Source organism: Tachypleus tridentatus, chromosome 8 (genome assembly GCF_004210375.1).
Source record: "Tachypleus tridentatus isolate NWPU-2018 chromosome 8, ASM421037v1, whole genome shotgun sequence".
In the NCBI taxonomy this organism is placed as follows: domain Eukaryota; kingdom Metazoa; phylum Arthropoda; class Merostomata; order Xiphosura; family Limulidae; genus Tachypleus; species Tachypleus tridentatus.
This window is the reverse complement of record NC_134832.1, coordinates 70,100,104-70,115,356: the sequence shown is the minus strand read 5'-3', so window position 1 is coordinate 70,115,356 and position 15,253 is coordinate 70,100,104. Positions and strand designations below refer to the sequence as shown.

At 30.3% G+C, this 15,253-nt stretch overlaps 1 protein-coding gene across 2 annotated transcripts in view; it reads left to right on the top strand.

The window, feature by feature from the left end:
• The window catches only part of LOC143222612 (DCC-interacting protein 13-alpha-like), a 40,344-nt gene that overhangs the window by 15,254 nt on the left and 9,837 nt on the right, over nt 1–15,253 (top strand). For both annotated transcript variants that reach the window (XM_076449309.1, XM_076449308.1), the window contains exons 6-15: nt 623–710; nt 5,941–5,982; nt 6,968–7,080; nt 8,005–8,183; nt 9,237–9,401; nt 9,625–9,709; nt 10,638–10,738; nt 12,814–12,961; nt 14,525–14,577; nt 15,038–15,175. In XM_076449309.1, coding sequence (XP_076305424.1) covers nt 623–710; nt 5,941–5,982; nt 6,968–7,080; nt 8,005–8,183; nt 9,237–9,401; nt 9,625–9,709; nt 10,638–10,738; nt 12,814–12,961; nt 14,525–14,577; nt 15,038–15,175 — 1,112 coding nt within the window. The remainder of the gene's footprint in view (nt 1–622; nt 711–5,940; nt 5,983–6,967; nt 7,081–8,004; nt 8,184–9,236; nt 9,402–9,624; nt 9,710–10,637; nt 10,739–12,813; nt 12,962–14,524; nt 14,578–15,037; nt 15,176–15,253) is intronic.

Here is a 15,253-nt window from a genome sequence, read left to right as displayed (position 1 = left end):
AAAATGAAAAATGTTGAAAACATGGATCAGTGGTACTTATTGTTTTATAAGTTGGTTTCAAGATGTATTAATTTCTTTCAGTATAACAACAGTAAAAGCTGCACATTAAACTTACTCATTTTATCTTTAGTTTGTACATGAATTTCACCAATGACCACATATGTAGTCATTTCTCAAAACCAAGAAAGGAGTTATTCAGAGTCACAAAACATGAATTTGCACCAAATTTGAAGGGATTTGACTTTCAGAACATGGTGTGGTTTTTAATGGGTTAATATGCATCACATATTTTATCCAGACTTTACCTCTGACTAATTACCATCTCCTGTTATGCCACATGCTGTTCTTGGAGTATAACTTCTTTTTACTCTAATCAGTTTCAGAATCATGTAGTATTTGTAGCTTTTACTTTTCTGGTCATTTCTATTAGGTTAGAAAGCAGTATATTAATATCTTATCTGCAATACTAAGAAATTAAAGAGTTTAACAATAAGAAAGGTACAATTTGATATGCATTAAATATGTTTAGGTGAGATAAAATCTGAAAGACAGTACACTATTATTAATACTTCAAATGTTTTATAGATATACCATGTAAATTATAATTTCTGACCTACTGCAGATCAGTTCTTGGCAGCAAATGTGTGCAACCCAGCTGACAGATGGAATGATGTTTCCATTGAACAGATTCATTGAAGCTGATCTCACAGGTTTGTATTAATCAGTGATGTCTGACAAACTGACAAACACCACACCAACATTATTTACAAAATACAATGTGATAACTGCCACGACTTCTATATTGGAGAAACAAGTAGAAAAATGGAAACCAGATTCAAAGAACATGAAAAGTCACCTTCACACGTTTTCGAATATTGCAAGTCAAATAAACACAACATAACCATAGAAAACACTCAAATACTAAATAAAGAAACAAACATAAACAAATGCAAAATTAAAGAAGCCTTACTTATACAACAACTTAAACCCAAAATAAACCAATATAAAGGAACACCTTTATACCTATATTAATATAATAAAATAAATAAAATTATATATTCAAACATCTAATACCGCCCTCTACATTCCGACACTCAGTTACACAACCCCTTTCAAACATGTGGTCAACTTCTGGTCAGTTACCTCTTTCTTTGTGAACCTGACGATGACCGAAGAAGGTTGAAACGTTGTTCGCTCTTCTATGTAAAATATTTTCTCAACCCAAACAAGCCGTTTTTGCATATAAAGGTTTGTATTAAGTACATTTTTGAAGTTCTAAATCAGCTTTGGCCAGGAACTATCATTTAAGGTGCCCCATCATGAAAAATATCATGCCAAATTTTGAAATGTCCCAGAAAGTGCCGATTGGTAAAAATAAACTTCTTGACTCTGCTATTCAGAATCTTTTTTTTTCAGATTTGAAATCCATGAAGTATGAAAAAAGATGCAGTAATGGTTTTATAGGTTTCAATATTTCCAGTTTCTCCAGAATCAGTATCATACACCTTACTTTCATCTAACCTAATTCAGTTTTGACCTCTCAAGGCACTTACCCATTACTCTTCTTTCTTCACTTCCAGTTAATATGCTTAGCTTTATTCAAGCATGAATCCAAAAATATGCAACATCTACAAACACCATAAGCAAAGTGTATGTTCCTGGCAAGTCATTTTACATATTTCACTTATGAGTGTATTTTAGTCAGAAGAACCAGCTTTTCTTAGATTGTATTATTGGATTACAATTGCATAGTTTGGTGCTTCCAATCCATATTTCAGTTTTGATGTGTTTTGTTTTCTCCTAAATTTGGGTCAGTCAGTTTTTCATGTCCTGAGGTCTTAATCATGTTCTCTAATCAATTACAATAAACAGCTGAAAGAACTATCTTGTTTAAGTGCAGCCACAAAAAAATATGTGTTCTCAGCTTTTCTTATAATAATTTTATTTCCTCAACATTCAAAGAGAAAATAAATTTTTAGGGTGACTTTCTTATCCTGTTTCTTTCAACTAACTTTCTAACATTTATGCAACTATATTTCTTTTATTTTTAGTAGAAATTCAAGTTTTTGGCTAAGAAAAACAGTACAGCTCTAATAAATATTGTCACCCAAAGATTTGTTTTTTGCATGTTGATTAATATCTCTACTTGTGATGAAAAAAATAGTTTTGTAAATTATAATTAGAAATCACTTTTTCAAAATACAGTTTGTTTCAAGTGTAAAACTTAGGTTAGGTGGCTTGTACAACAAGCCACAACTCTACCAATACCAAACTCAACACTACTTTATTTCCACCTATCAGATATCATTTGTATCAAACAGAACTTGTAAATGTGTGGTTTGCTTAAGCTGTAGCCTGATATTGTACTAAATTTGGAGTTAAAACATGGGTTTAGTAAAAATAGTTTCCAGAAACACTGGTATGACAAAAAAAGTATAAGAAATTGATATGATGGAAAAGCTTTAAGAAAATATGATAAAAAGCTAGAAAAAAGTGATAAGTTAAAAACTATAAGAAAGTGACCTAATAAAACTATAATAAATTAATATGATGAAAAACTATAAGAAAGTAATACAAAGTTTTGAGACTGCTATTTGTTGGATAATTAATTTATCTCTGTACAACATTTTGTCACTAATGAGACTTGATCATGTGTAACTTTTAACTTACAAGAACATTCAAATTTATAATGTCACACTTAGAGATGAAATGTAATACAAAAATCTGTTATCTTAGAGATAGCAAAAAAGTTATAAGAAAATTATATGATGAAAACTATAAAAAATGAAGATAAAAAAGAGAATATAATGGCTGTATTCTTATCTGTTAAATATTATACGAGGGCTGTTCAAAAAATACGCGGACTGACATCATAAAACAAAATGTACTTTATTTAGAAGTTACAGGTTTCGGACCCCTTCAAAGTACTCTCCTCCCCAACGCACACACTTATCCCAATGGTGTTTCCACTTGTTGAAACAGTCCTGGTACGCTTCTTTTGTAATGTCCTCCAGCTCCTTCATCGCATTTGCCTTAATCTCGGGAATCGTCTCAAATCTTCTTACTTTCAAGGGTCTTTTGAGTTTGGGGAACAAGAAAATATCTCAAGGAGCAAGGTCAGGTGAGTAGGGGGGGGTGGGGAAGAACAGTGATCGAGTATTTGGCCAAAAACTCACGAGTTCTGAGGCACAAATTTCGCAGCAACACGGTGCATCTTCAATTTTTCGGTCAAAATCTCGTAACAAGATCCAACTGATATCCCACACTCTTCAGCAAGCTCCCTGGCAGTCAGACGTCGAGTTGCTCGCACCAGGGTGTTGATTTTGTCGACGTGTGGGTCATCAGTTGACGTGGAAGGACGTCCAGGACGCTCATCATCTTCAATGGACTGTCGACCATCCTTAAAACGTTCATGTCACTTGAAACATGCCGTGCGCTTCATAGCAACATCACCGTAAGCCGTGTTAAGCATAGCAAAAGTTTCAGTTGCAGATTTTCCAAGTTTAACACAAAATTTCACTGTGAGTCGTTGCTCCTTCAGGTCATTCATTCTGAAATCCGCCAAACAAAACAATCGCACTTCACTTAAAACTGCGTAGCTAATACACAAATGAAGATATCTGCAATCGGGAAATGGCGTCGTAACCATGCTGATCTGTGCGAACCTAGCGACACCAAGTGGATTCCCCTGGAACCAACTGGAGCCGCACAATTCAAACAGTCTGCATATTTTTTGAACAGCCCTCGTAACAATATTTTGTTAATATATTAACATTTTGCATTAGTTTAGACTTTCAAGACCTTGTTTATGTTCCTTATTTTCCTTGTTTTATTTAAATGTATTCACCACAAGTTCACCTGCAAAAATGTGTTGTAAACAGTTTTGTTATTATAAATGGATGTCATTAAATATAATGTAACTATTTTTATGAGTTTGGTTATTTTAATAGATTGAACACTTTTTTTATATTTGTTTTCTTTCAATTTTATGGTTTTATTGCTATATTCTGTACCCTTATGCATCTGAAGAGCAATGAATCACAGTGGTAATCCACTGGCTGTTAGTGGTAATATAAATACATGATTAAATTATTCACTCTCATCTCATATTTTCCTGCCTACTGAGCTTGTGAAATTTAAAACATTATTTTATTTTATTGTAGTTTTTACCTAAGTTTAGAAGATTCTCATTTTTATATTTTAGCTATATTTCTTAAATATGTAACAATAAATAAAAAATATACATTATAAAACAAGGATTTAGTATTTACACACACACTTGAGTCAGTTATTTAGTGGAGTAATGTTCTTGGTAACCCTTGTTGTTTTTTCACAAATTTGGATCTCCAGAAAAGAATTTATGTATCTTTCAAATATGCATTTTAGAAGACACAAAAGAAAAATCTATCAGTGAGTAAGGCAGATTGTCTGAAAACTACTACAATTCATACATCTTTCAAAGTCACCTATAAATAAGTTTAAAAACAATCCCTTAAACTCTTTAGCAGCAAATCTACTCAACATAAATCACAAAATTCTCATTTATTAATGGCTTTTGCCACCACAAATAAACAGATATCATAAGATTTATATAGAATAAAATCTGCTCTTTCTAATGGTTATAAACATGTCTATCAGTTGTGTAAGACTGACTAACAAACACTCTTGAAAGATGGGGAAGATAAGGGCTTTTCTAGTTGGTTTAACATATTTATTGATATATCAAGAACTTCATAAGATAGTAGGTTCATATTTGAGAATCTTTCTTTTTATTATGTATAGTTTGTGTTTCTAATTGGTTGTAAACTATTAAAGCCTATGGTTAAAGTTATAAATTCTGAAATTGAGAAATCGGGAAGCACACGTCACGTGGTACAGAAAGATGAAGTTTTAAAATTTCTTAAACATTTCATTTTGAAACTAAGATGTTATAACTTAAATAATGTAAGTATTAGAAATGTAAGTTATGTTTTTATGCTGAGTTTATTGAAACAACCTAATAATAAAGTTGTGTAACATACCATATTTGTCTCAATATAATGCCCAACCTATCTTGAAAGGTTAAATTAAATAAAATTTATTTTTTTACACATCAGTTCTACAAAATGTGTAGTTTCTAAGTTCAGTAAAAAACTATCAAACTTTACAAAAGATTTTTGTAAATCTTTCATTAAAATTCTTTAACATGTCAATCTTACAAATGATATTTAAAAGTGCATATGTCATAATACATTAATCATTCTTCTTCGTCTGAGTCCTCAATGATGCTAGAATTGTCACTATGATTGGATTTGTTTCCTTGAATCTTTGCTTCATCCTCTCCTGATTCTTACTACATGTCATTATTCATTCCATCAGATATGCAAGTATTTGAAACCTTTAATGATACTCTAATGATTTTTGGTTGTAGCTTCTACTAAAATAACTAACAAAATTGAACATATGTGAGTATAATGCACAGTCAAATTTTTTAGGAGATGTATGCTGGAAAAAAGTACATATTATATTTTGGAAAATGTGATAATATTGTAAAAGTACATGATGTGCAAAAGAGCCAGGGCCCAATTGCAAAGGATAAACAGTGACAAGCACTCAAATTTCAAATATTTTGCAAATGTTATTGTTAGAAATTAAAATATTCTTAAAGAGTCTCATTAAGACAGTATGTACCTACTTGAAAGACCAGTTGAAGACAAATGACATTAATATAGCTAGGTAAAAATTTAATAGATAGAATAATGATTACTCTTTTTTTCATTTGTAATTTTTTGTGTATGTGACTGTTTAATAATACTACATCTGCATTTGTTTCTTTTGTGATGCATAACTATGAATTCTAGTTTTGTCATTTATAATAAAATACATTTTGTTTTAATATAAATAATGTTTGAAGTAATTATTCATTAATAGCTTTCATACAAAATAATGGCTCTTTTACAGAGGTTTCAGCAATGGCAGAGATGTTCCATATAGCTAGTAATGGTGAGTTCTGTAAAATACTATATTATTAATGCTTTCTTGAATTGTTTACAAATTACTTTCTTAATTAATAATACAAAACATTAAAAGTTTTTATAATCTCTTTTTGAAACATCTTTCACTGAAAGCTGTAGGGTTTATTATAATTATTTTTAATGTAATAAGTAACCTTTAGACTTTGTGTTTTTGTTGAGTTTGATATGCATTTCATAATTTTGATCTATCCTTGTGTATTTTGTAGTGAGGCTTAAAGTGAAGTGCACGTCTACAATAATGATTAATCATCTGTTATTTTTGTGGTGTGTCATAAAAGATTGTAAGTAAAAGCAAAGTAATGAGATTGTTATAATGAAATAATGTGCTACATCTTTGACTGATAAATAAAGTGAGAAACCTCAAATGCTCTTGGATGTGTGTTTTTTTAATGTGTGATCATTTTTGATTGTTCATCATTATTAAATACAGTCAGAACATTTGAAGACATTTATTGATTGTCTTTCTAATTTTTACAGTGGAAGTCTGTTATTAGTTATTAAGTGATGAAATGGCTAAGAAGCTTGTGTACAAATAATAGTAAAGTAATTATCAAATTATAGCATCCTTTTCTGCCTCAAAATATTGGTTGCAGTAGTAAATATTGATAAGCTTATTATTGTTCCAGAGTTTATAATATATTGTTGTAAATTTCATTTCTATGGTTTGAGAAAATAATACAAGTTGTTACATTTCTTAAACCTATTCTTGCATTGTTTAAAATTTATTATCAATGTGATACTTTTTTTTTACTGGCATAAATAAAACCACCAAAGAAGTTCCATGTACTTACTTTCAATGTGACAGAAATATAAGTATCACACATGTTGAAACTTTGTTTATTGAAAATCTTACAAAATCCTTTCTTTGTAGATGAATGTTCAATTTATTTTCTTAATGGTTAGTTTACTGCATTTTTACACACAGGTTAATATATTATCATGCTTCTTTCTAGAACTTGAAAATTGTTTTGCTAAGTTTTGTAAAGTACCAAAAAAGCGAGAGAATGATAAACATCGGCAGGAGACTAATGAAGAGGTATACGTCGCTAACAAGAAGTTTCACCAGGTATGATATATGGATTGGTACATTTCCATATGATTTTAAGTTCTTATTTTCCAGTTTTTTTATTGTTTCAAAATCAGGATCACTACTCTAACAAACAAGATCAAGGAGTTAGAATCAACTGATACTGAGCAACACATGTTGTTAATTCATTGTCATACAACATAGTGCACTTGATTATCTATATATATCCCTGTAGTTTTGTATTAATGATTATTTGTCAACTTTGCTTACAATGGAGCTGAAGAAAAGCTCTTTGTAAAGACCTATAAAAATGGTTTCATTGAAAATTAAGGTCAACAAAAATCACTAGTTGTAATAGATTTTCTCCTGTCTTTAGGTAATTGAAATAGCAGTGTTATGAGACAAATATATGGTATATAGACATGAAGTTTAAAGTTGTTGCAGGCTTCAAAATGTTGTGTATGAAAACATATAAGTGTAAAGGTATTTCATCATGTGACAAACTTTGTAAAACTTCAATTAAACTTTTTAAACCATCAAACTAAGAAGTATTTTTCACAGCCACTGTGAATTCCTCAGCAACAGGGGTAGTTTAGTAGTTTGGGATGTTAATATATGTAATATATATTTTGTATCAGATTTAACTATTTAAGGTTAACAAACAGTAACAACATATTCCTTCAGTTTTGAAGAATGTATGTACATTCTTATAATGAGAAAGTCAAATAGTCAGGCTAAATCAGAGAGAGAGGGAAAAAACATCCATTCCAAGACACTAGATTTGTAGCTATGGTAAATAAGTTAGTTTATATGTTCACTAAGGTACAATATTTTCAAATTATGTCAGCTGGTTTGTTTGTTTGTATTCATAATTTAGGGTGTTAGGATATTTTAGGCTGTGTAAACAATGTGAACATAAGTTGCAACTTGTAATGTTTCAACTTCATTATTTTGCATCTCTAGATGGCTCTCCATTATTATGCAAGCTTGAACTCCTTACAGTACAAGAGAAAAATAGCCCTCATTGAGCCTCTTCTTGGTTATATCAACTCTATAAAATCTCACTTTTCAGTAGGCAATGATGCAATGAACACTTCAGAGATGGAAACTTTCGTATCAAGTATAAGCGCAAGTGTACAAGAGTGAGTTTTGTTTTATCAGTAATTTTGCAAGACGTTTTCTCATCAAATATTGCTTGTGTACAAATTTTGTTATATCAGTAACTCTGAAAGAAGTTTTCTCAGTAAACGTTGCTTGTGTGCAAATTTGGTTTTATCAGTAATTTTGCAAGACGTTTTCTGAGCAAATATTGCTTGTTTATAAATTTTGTTATATCAGTAACTTTGAAAGAAGTTTTCTCAGCAAATATTGCTTGTGTGCAATTTTTATCAGAAAGTCTGAAGATTTCTTATCATATATCTCACTCAATAAAAATGAAGTTCTTTTTAAAATTTATACCACATATTAGTAAACACAAGGACAATCATGGAAATTACTACCATTATCCTTAAATTACTGAATAAAGTCCATATATTTTTAAACAGTTTCAAGGTAGTGGTTCTTTTTCAAATAACCTTACTCCATATCTCTAGAGATTAAATATTATTTCTGTTTTAACATGCATCGAAGTGACTGGAATGAAAAAAGAACCCCTACCTTATTCTAATAATATTAGAATAAGTTTCTTAGGACTAGACAGGGCTGTTGAACCTGTTGTTAATACAAATAGAAATTTTAAGGAAATTACTCATAAATATTCATGGAAAACAACTACTAAACAAAATTGTGCACATCTTATTTTGAATGATAATTTATATGCTCTCATCATCTTTCTTGGTATATATATTTATGTTCAATGATCCCTTTAATGTAAATCCATGATTCCAGTCCTGAGATTACTCAGAACTTCTTTGACCCTTAAATTTGGGAATATCACTTTTCAAATAAATTTATTTAGTGAAATTGTAGAGCCCAAAAAACTTCCTTGAGTCTGCATTTTGGATCTATCCAAAAAAAAATGTTTCATTAATATGTGGAAAACAAGCCTACCTGCAGAATGTCTAGTCATTTTATTGATGAAAAATGTGAATGAGTTCAGAAATGAAGAACACATGCATGTTTATAATATACAATTACTGTACAAATATTTGATCCAAAGCAAGGAATGTAAATCTTATTACCCATTTTATTTTCAGAGTGCAGAGTGAGCTAAATCATGAGACACTAACAGCAGTGAGTCTGATTGACTCTATAGAACAGCAAAGCCAGCACTTGTACTATGCTGAACCTTTGTCTGATATGCCTTACATCCCGCCCAACACATCCTTGGCACAGAAGTCTGGCTATCTGTACCATAAAACGTAAGTGATAACTTGAGTGATACAACATCTATGTTGTTTCAAAGTTTTCATACTTAAAGTATTAAGAATTTTATGGGAAATTAACTAGAGTTGGTATACATACTTTTGTAGCTAATACACATAAATTGTGTTTAAATGAGCGAGTCTGTTTAAATTGTATTTCATATTTTACTTTGTATGTGAAATAAAGACTAAAAGAACTTTTTATATATTTCCCCTATAGAAAGTTTGCAGGGATGGTGACCAGGTGGGATCGTGTTTACGTGTATACATTAGGAGGACATCTCATGTGCCTTTCAAAGGGTGAAGTAAGTTTTAATTTTTTTTAGTTTTGCTCTTTTGGGGGCTGGGGAAGTACAGTTTTTCAACATTTTAGTCCCAAATCCCACCCATGGTCTTATTAGTAAATAGCAAGAAACTAACCAGAGCTATCGACCATTAGTTTTTACTAGTCATTCACCCAGGTCTTAGCACTATCTGTCTTATGGAAAGGTTTCATTTTGGTTTTCCTTTACTTATATTAAACTATCTTGCTAAAGAATATGGCCCAAGAAGAACATTGATATACATTCCTGTAGCAGTCAGGTTAAAATTTCATGAAGAAAACTGAATGTACAAGATTAGCTATGCTGTTTGGTTAGAAAAACAAAAAGGGGCCTTGAAGAATAATATGGTTATAAAGCTTGTGCTTCATATTTTTCAAACTTTTTTTTATAATTAACTTTTACTCATCTAGACAGTACTTTTATGATTATTCTGGGAAAGCTTTTGTAACAGTGTATTTTCTGATGTTCTTTTTAATAAATAAATAAATTTACCTCATTGACGCTTCTCATAGAGATAATATAGTGATACTTGTACTTCACGTATAGAACTACCATTGCAGATACAATGATTGCACAATGTTTCTCATAATTAATTTTACGCACTGTAGAAAATAAAGCAACTTTAATGAAAAACAAGATGTTTAACAAGTTAATATATCAACAGTTTAAATGTGGTGTGTTTTCTTCAGCAAACCTGTTGAATAAGCCCCCAAAATTATTATATGTTCTGTTTGGAAATGTTTTCTTAGACGTTATTGAATTAATTAACTTAATATTCAGTGGTAAAACTATTGTAGCTGATTATATAGAGAGCACTAATTTATTAATATTTTAATATAAGCACTGAATATTCAGAAGAGGAACTGAATCTGTAAATGGAATAGTTATCTGTTTACTATCTCCCCTATAGGTTGCTGGATGTTCAATGATGGAATTAGACAGAACAGTAGCTGCTCAAGCTTTAGAGAATGAAGATAGAAGGAATGTTTTTCATATTACAAATGGAAAAAAGTAAGATTTTTTTTGACAGTTTTTAAGACATCCCTTCCCCCACATACACACACATAGTAATTACAAATTTTGTGTCACATCAAGCATACTCTTTCAGGTATTGCTTTTATAAAATGTATAAAAAACTATTTTCAGCCTATATTAAAGGTATCTTATATTTCTATGTAATGTCTGAAACATTTCTGGCCTTCCTCTTATGCCACCTAATAATTATCTTTCTGGGCTGTGGATCAGAAGTTGAGAAGCTTGAACTGTGTTACTAAGTTTCAGTTACTTTATGACAGTTAATCCCAGGAGTTGATGAAGAGCAGTTGTGTTGCCAACAGGTTGTTCCTCTCTCTGCTATATGGTAAAAGGCTGGTTTTACTTCCTTCACAGTTTGATAGAGTAGACTTGTAGGAGACAATTACTGCTGACTAGTTGTCTTCCCTCGACTATTTTATAAGGTAATAGATAGGTAGTTAGACATGGATCAAAGGAAAATGAAACAAGGCCTGACATGGTCAAGTAATTAATGCGATGACTTGCAATCTGAAGCTCGTGGGGTTAAGTCCCGATTCCACCAAACACACAATTTCAGCCATGGAGAGTTACAATGTTATGTTCAATCCCACTGTTTGTAGGTAAAAGAATAGCCCAAGAGTTGGTGGTAAGTGACGATGACAGGCTGCCTTCCCTCTAGTTTATCACTGCTAAATTAGGGATAGCTAGCACAAATATCCTTTGTGTAGTTTTGTGCAAAATTCAAAACCAAAAATAAAGCATTAAAATTTAATTATAAATAGATGTATACTGTTATAAGTTTGAAACTACTAAGGATAAATAAATGTAGTTTCATGTTGCATTTGAAACCAGTATAGAGAGAAAAAGGTTATTTAGATTTCTATTTTTTTGTATCAGATCAGTCACATTGACCGACATTGTATAGAATTAAGGTAGAGAAAATAACAGACAAAATGTAGGTATTTACTGAAAACAAATGTTTGAAGTCAATTTAGTAGGTTTTTGAGATTATGCAAATGAAATTTGAGATGAGTTTTTAATATTAACATGAAAATTGTGTTACACACAGACTGTTGAAAACAAAAACTTGATATATTCAAAAGCAAATCTTTTTTTAGTTTATTTAAAGTACTTCATTAAAAATGTGACTTCTTTTGTATGTGAAAGACTTGTACAATTTACTAAAAGACTGCCAAATTCTGTGAAAATATACAAACTATATTAAAAGTTAATAGTATCAAATCTATAAGTACTTTTAACAACTATAGAGAGGTCGTATCATTGGTCAGATTGAATGGACCAACTTTGAGAAAGTTAAGAGCTATTAAAGACTTTCTCCTTTTCATTGAAATAAATATTTTAACAAATGAATAATTCATTAATGTCTATTTAATTCACATATATAAATGCTTATAAGTTATTAAAACAGTAATGTTTACAAATTTTATACTGATAATTAATCAACATGAAGATGCAGATTATTAAGCTAGCTTTAGTACTGTGTGAAGGTAAAAAAGAACCCATGAAAACAGTGTAAAAAACTGCAAAAACTTGTATTCTGGGTAGAAATTAACCAATTATAGAGGAACTTAAAAAAAAATCTTGTGTCTTCCCATGGCTAGACTGACAACTAATAGAAGGAGCCAAATATTTATGAAACAAAATAATGTTAGAAAAATATTTTTTGTGAATTTTTAAAGAAAAACCTGAAATTTGAAATTACTATCCCAAGATGAAGCAAACAAGAAATTCAGTATTTTCTAACAATTCTAAACAGTTTAAGATTATGTTAATCCTGAGGTTGTTAAGACAAACATGCTCATTATTAAAGGGTATGCTGAAGAAACTTTAAAGAAGGAAACATTGATTTGTGGTGTATTAGTATAGTTTGTGTATTTTATTTTTAAAGTATATGATGAAAATAATTTTTGTTTCATTCTGTATGTATATGTTGAATTCAGCTTGAATATATTCCTAACTAGATATATTTATAAACTTAGGAGGTAAAGGAATATTTGCCTACTTTTTAATACTATAGTTTAGTTATGCACAATTCTTTATTTTTTCACCAGAGCTATAGTTCTACAGGCCCTAAATGAAAGGGACAGAGATGAGTGGATAGCTACTGTTCACAACATTGCTAAGGAGTCCTTTTCAAATCGGGATCGGGGAACTCCCCACTTTCAACCTTCTCAGGAAAAACTACACAATATCCCTAAAGTAGGTCACTGTTAATATAATAGTGGCTTATACTTTTAAATTATTCATCCTAAACTACAAAAAGACTGTGAAATAATTAGTGAACGTTTTTATCATTACTTTATCCCAGACTGAGAGAACTTGAAATTATCTATAAACTGATTTGTTAATTATGAGTTTCTTACCCGAAACCATCAGAATCTCACTTTATAAAATGATGTGTTTATTATATATTACTTATCCCAGACTGGGAGACATGAAATACTTAACAAATTGACTATTTTATTGCCATTTACTTATTAATAACTGTAGGAGTGTTTGTACAACAGCAGAGAAATACCAAAATAATTACATTAACAAACAAGTGTGTGGAAGAGAGCAGTAAAAGTAATTTATTACCTTCTTGCAGCATACAAACAATGCATAACTATGAAGTAGTTGGATCAGTGGTGTCCAACTTTTTTTTTTCATAATTGTAAAAATTGCGGAGAATGTATTAACATTTTTGCCACATATATTTGTATTTGTATAGGTATAGAGGGGTAGAACAATGCACCAGGATGTTTTCATTTATTTATTGATGTAAGTAATTACATTAAGCAAAATAGGTGCTAGAAGTAAAGCACCAGTTTCCTACATGTGTATTAGGATTCTTACCATTTAAAAACCAGAGAAATTGTTCAGCTTTACAAAATTGTCATTAATGTATCTTCTGTTATACAGAGGTTTAAAACATTGTGGACAAGACTATAACTAAATGTTTATTTATAGAAGCACAGAAAAAAATTTAGCAAGAACAGAAATAAGGTTAGAACCAATAACTACTCCATTAATGATTTTGAAGAGAAAGATAGCATAAACGTTTTAAAACTTTACATAGTTTTCCATATATATAAGAAGGGTAAGATATGGAGCTTTTCATGGCTAGTTAGTACCTGGTGGATTTTGATAATTATTGTTTTATAGTCATAAACTATTGTTTTGAAAATAAATTTTGTTTATACGTTAACTTTAGAATATGAAACTAATGTTTTCATTGTATTGATAAAGGTGATGAAGTAACAAAATGTTTGTATGATCTGTTCTTAGTACTGTTGTAAAGTGTTAAACTAACGGTCTTTTTGTGAGCTGTTCATAGTATTGATGTGAGATGTTGAAGTAACAGGATTTTTTTTCTGAGCTATTCATTGTACTGATGTAATACATTAAAGTAACAGTTAAGTTCATTTTCTGAGCTGTTCCTAATACTGATGTAAGATGTTAAAGTAACAGGATATTTTCCAGAACTGTTCCTAGCACTGTAAGGTGTTAGTGTTTGAAGATGATTTACATCAAATTATTTTGTAAATATGATGTATTTGTGTTTTCTTTGCAAGTATTTAATCTAGGAGTGAAATGAAATCAGGCATTTCATTTCCCTTTTAAATATGTTTTATGGTTTTTTTTAGATAAATATAAGAGAAGGAAAATTATATAGTTTGAAGTACTAAGTTTTTAGAATTAAAAAAGTAACTATCAGTAGATGTTTTGTCAGAAAATGTTTGTGCTTTTGTTTGAATAACTTTTTCCATCCATTTATATCAGCCACAGCAATTTTCTCCAGTACCTCCTGTTCCAAACATCAGTTCTAATGAAAAGTAAGCCTACAGTATTTATTTCTAAACTGTCTTAAAAATTATTTGAAACTACAATGGTAAACTAAGCAATAAAGTTACTCTATTTTATAATGGAACCTTTAAAGATGTTGATAGAAGCACTTAACACATTTATAAATATTCCCCAATTATGTCAAGTTTAAAGTATATCTTGAAATATTGTTCAACTTGAACAGTATTCTCTTCACAAACTGTAGATCATTTTTAACACTATTATGTAGTAGGAATTGTTAACATACTTTTATACTTTACGTTATGATATAAATGTATATGATGTTTTTTTTAATTTTCAGAAACAAAATATATTACAGGCAATATACAACTGTATCAAAACTAAAATTAAAAGCAATCGTTAAACATACATTAAACATTTTAGTAGTGGAAACAGAATTATTATTGTCTAATAACTTGTTTTTGTTGTGTATTTTTTTTTTATCTGCAGTAAAAAGTCTATATCAGGATCGACACCTCCCTCGTCACCAATCGATCACCTTGTCTTGGACGTTCCTATCCAGTTTGATATGTTTTCTCCATCAGAAGAGCTCCAGTCTAACAAAGAACCTAAAGAAGGACCACCACTGTGAGATATGTCTTATTTAAACATTTTCTGTGTTTACTGGAATTGCTTGAAACGTTTTGTAATGTTCAATGTGTTTTT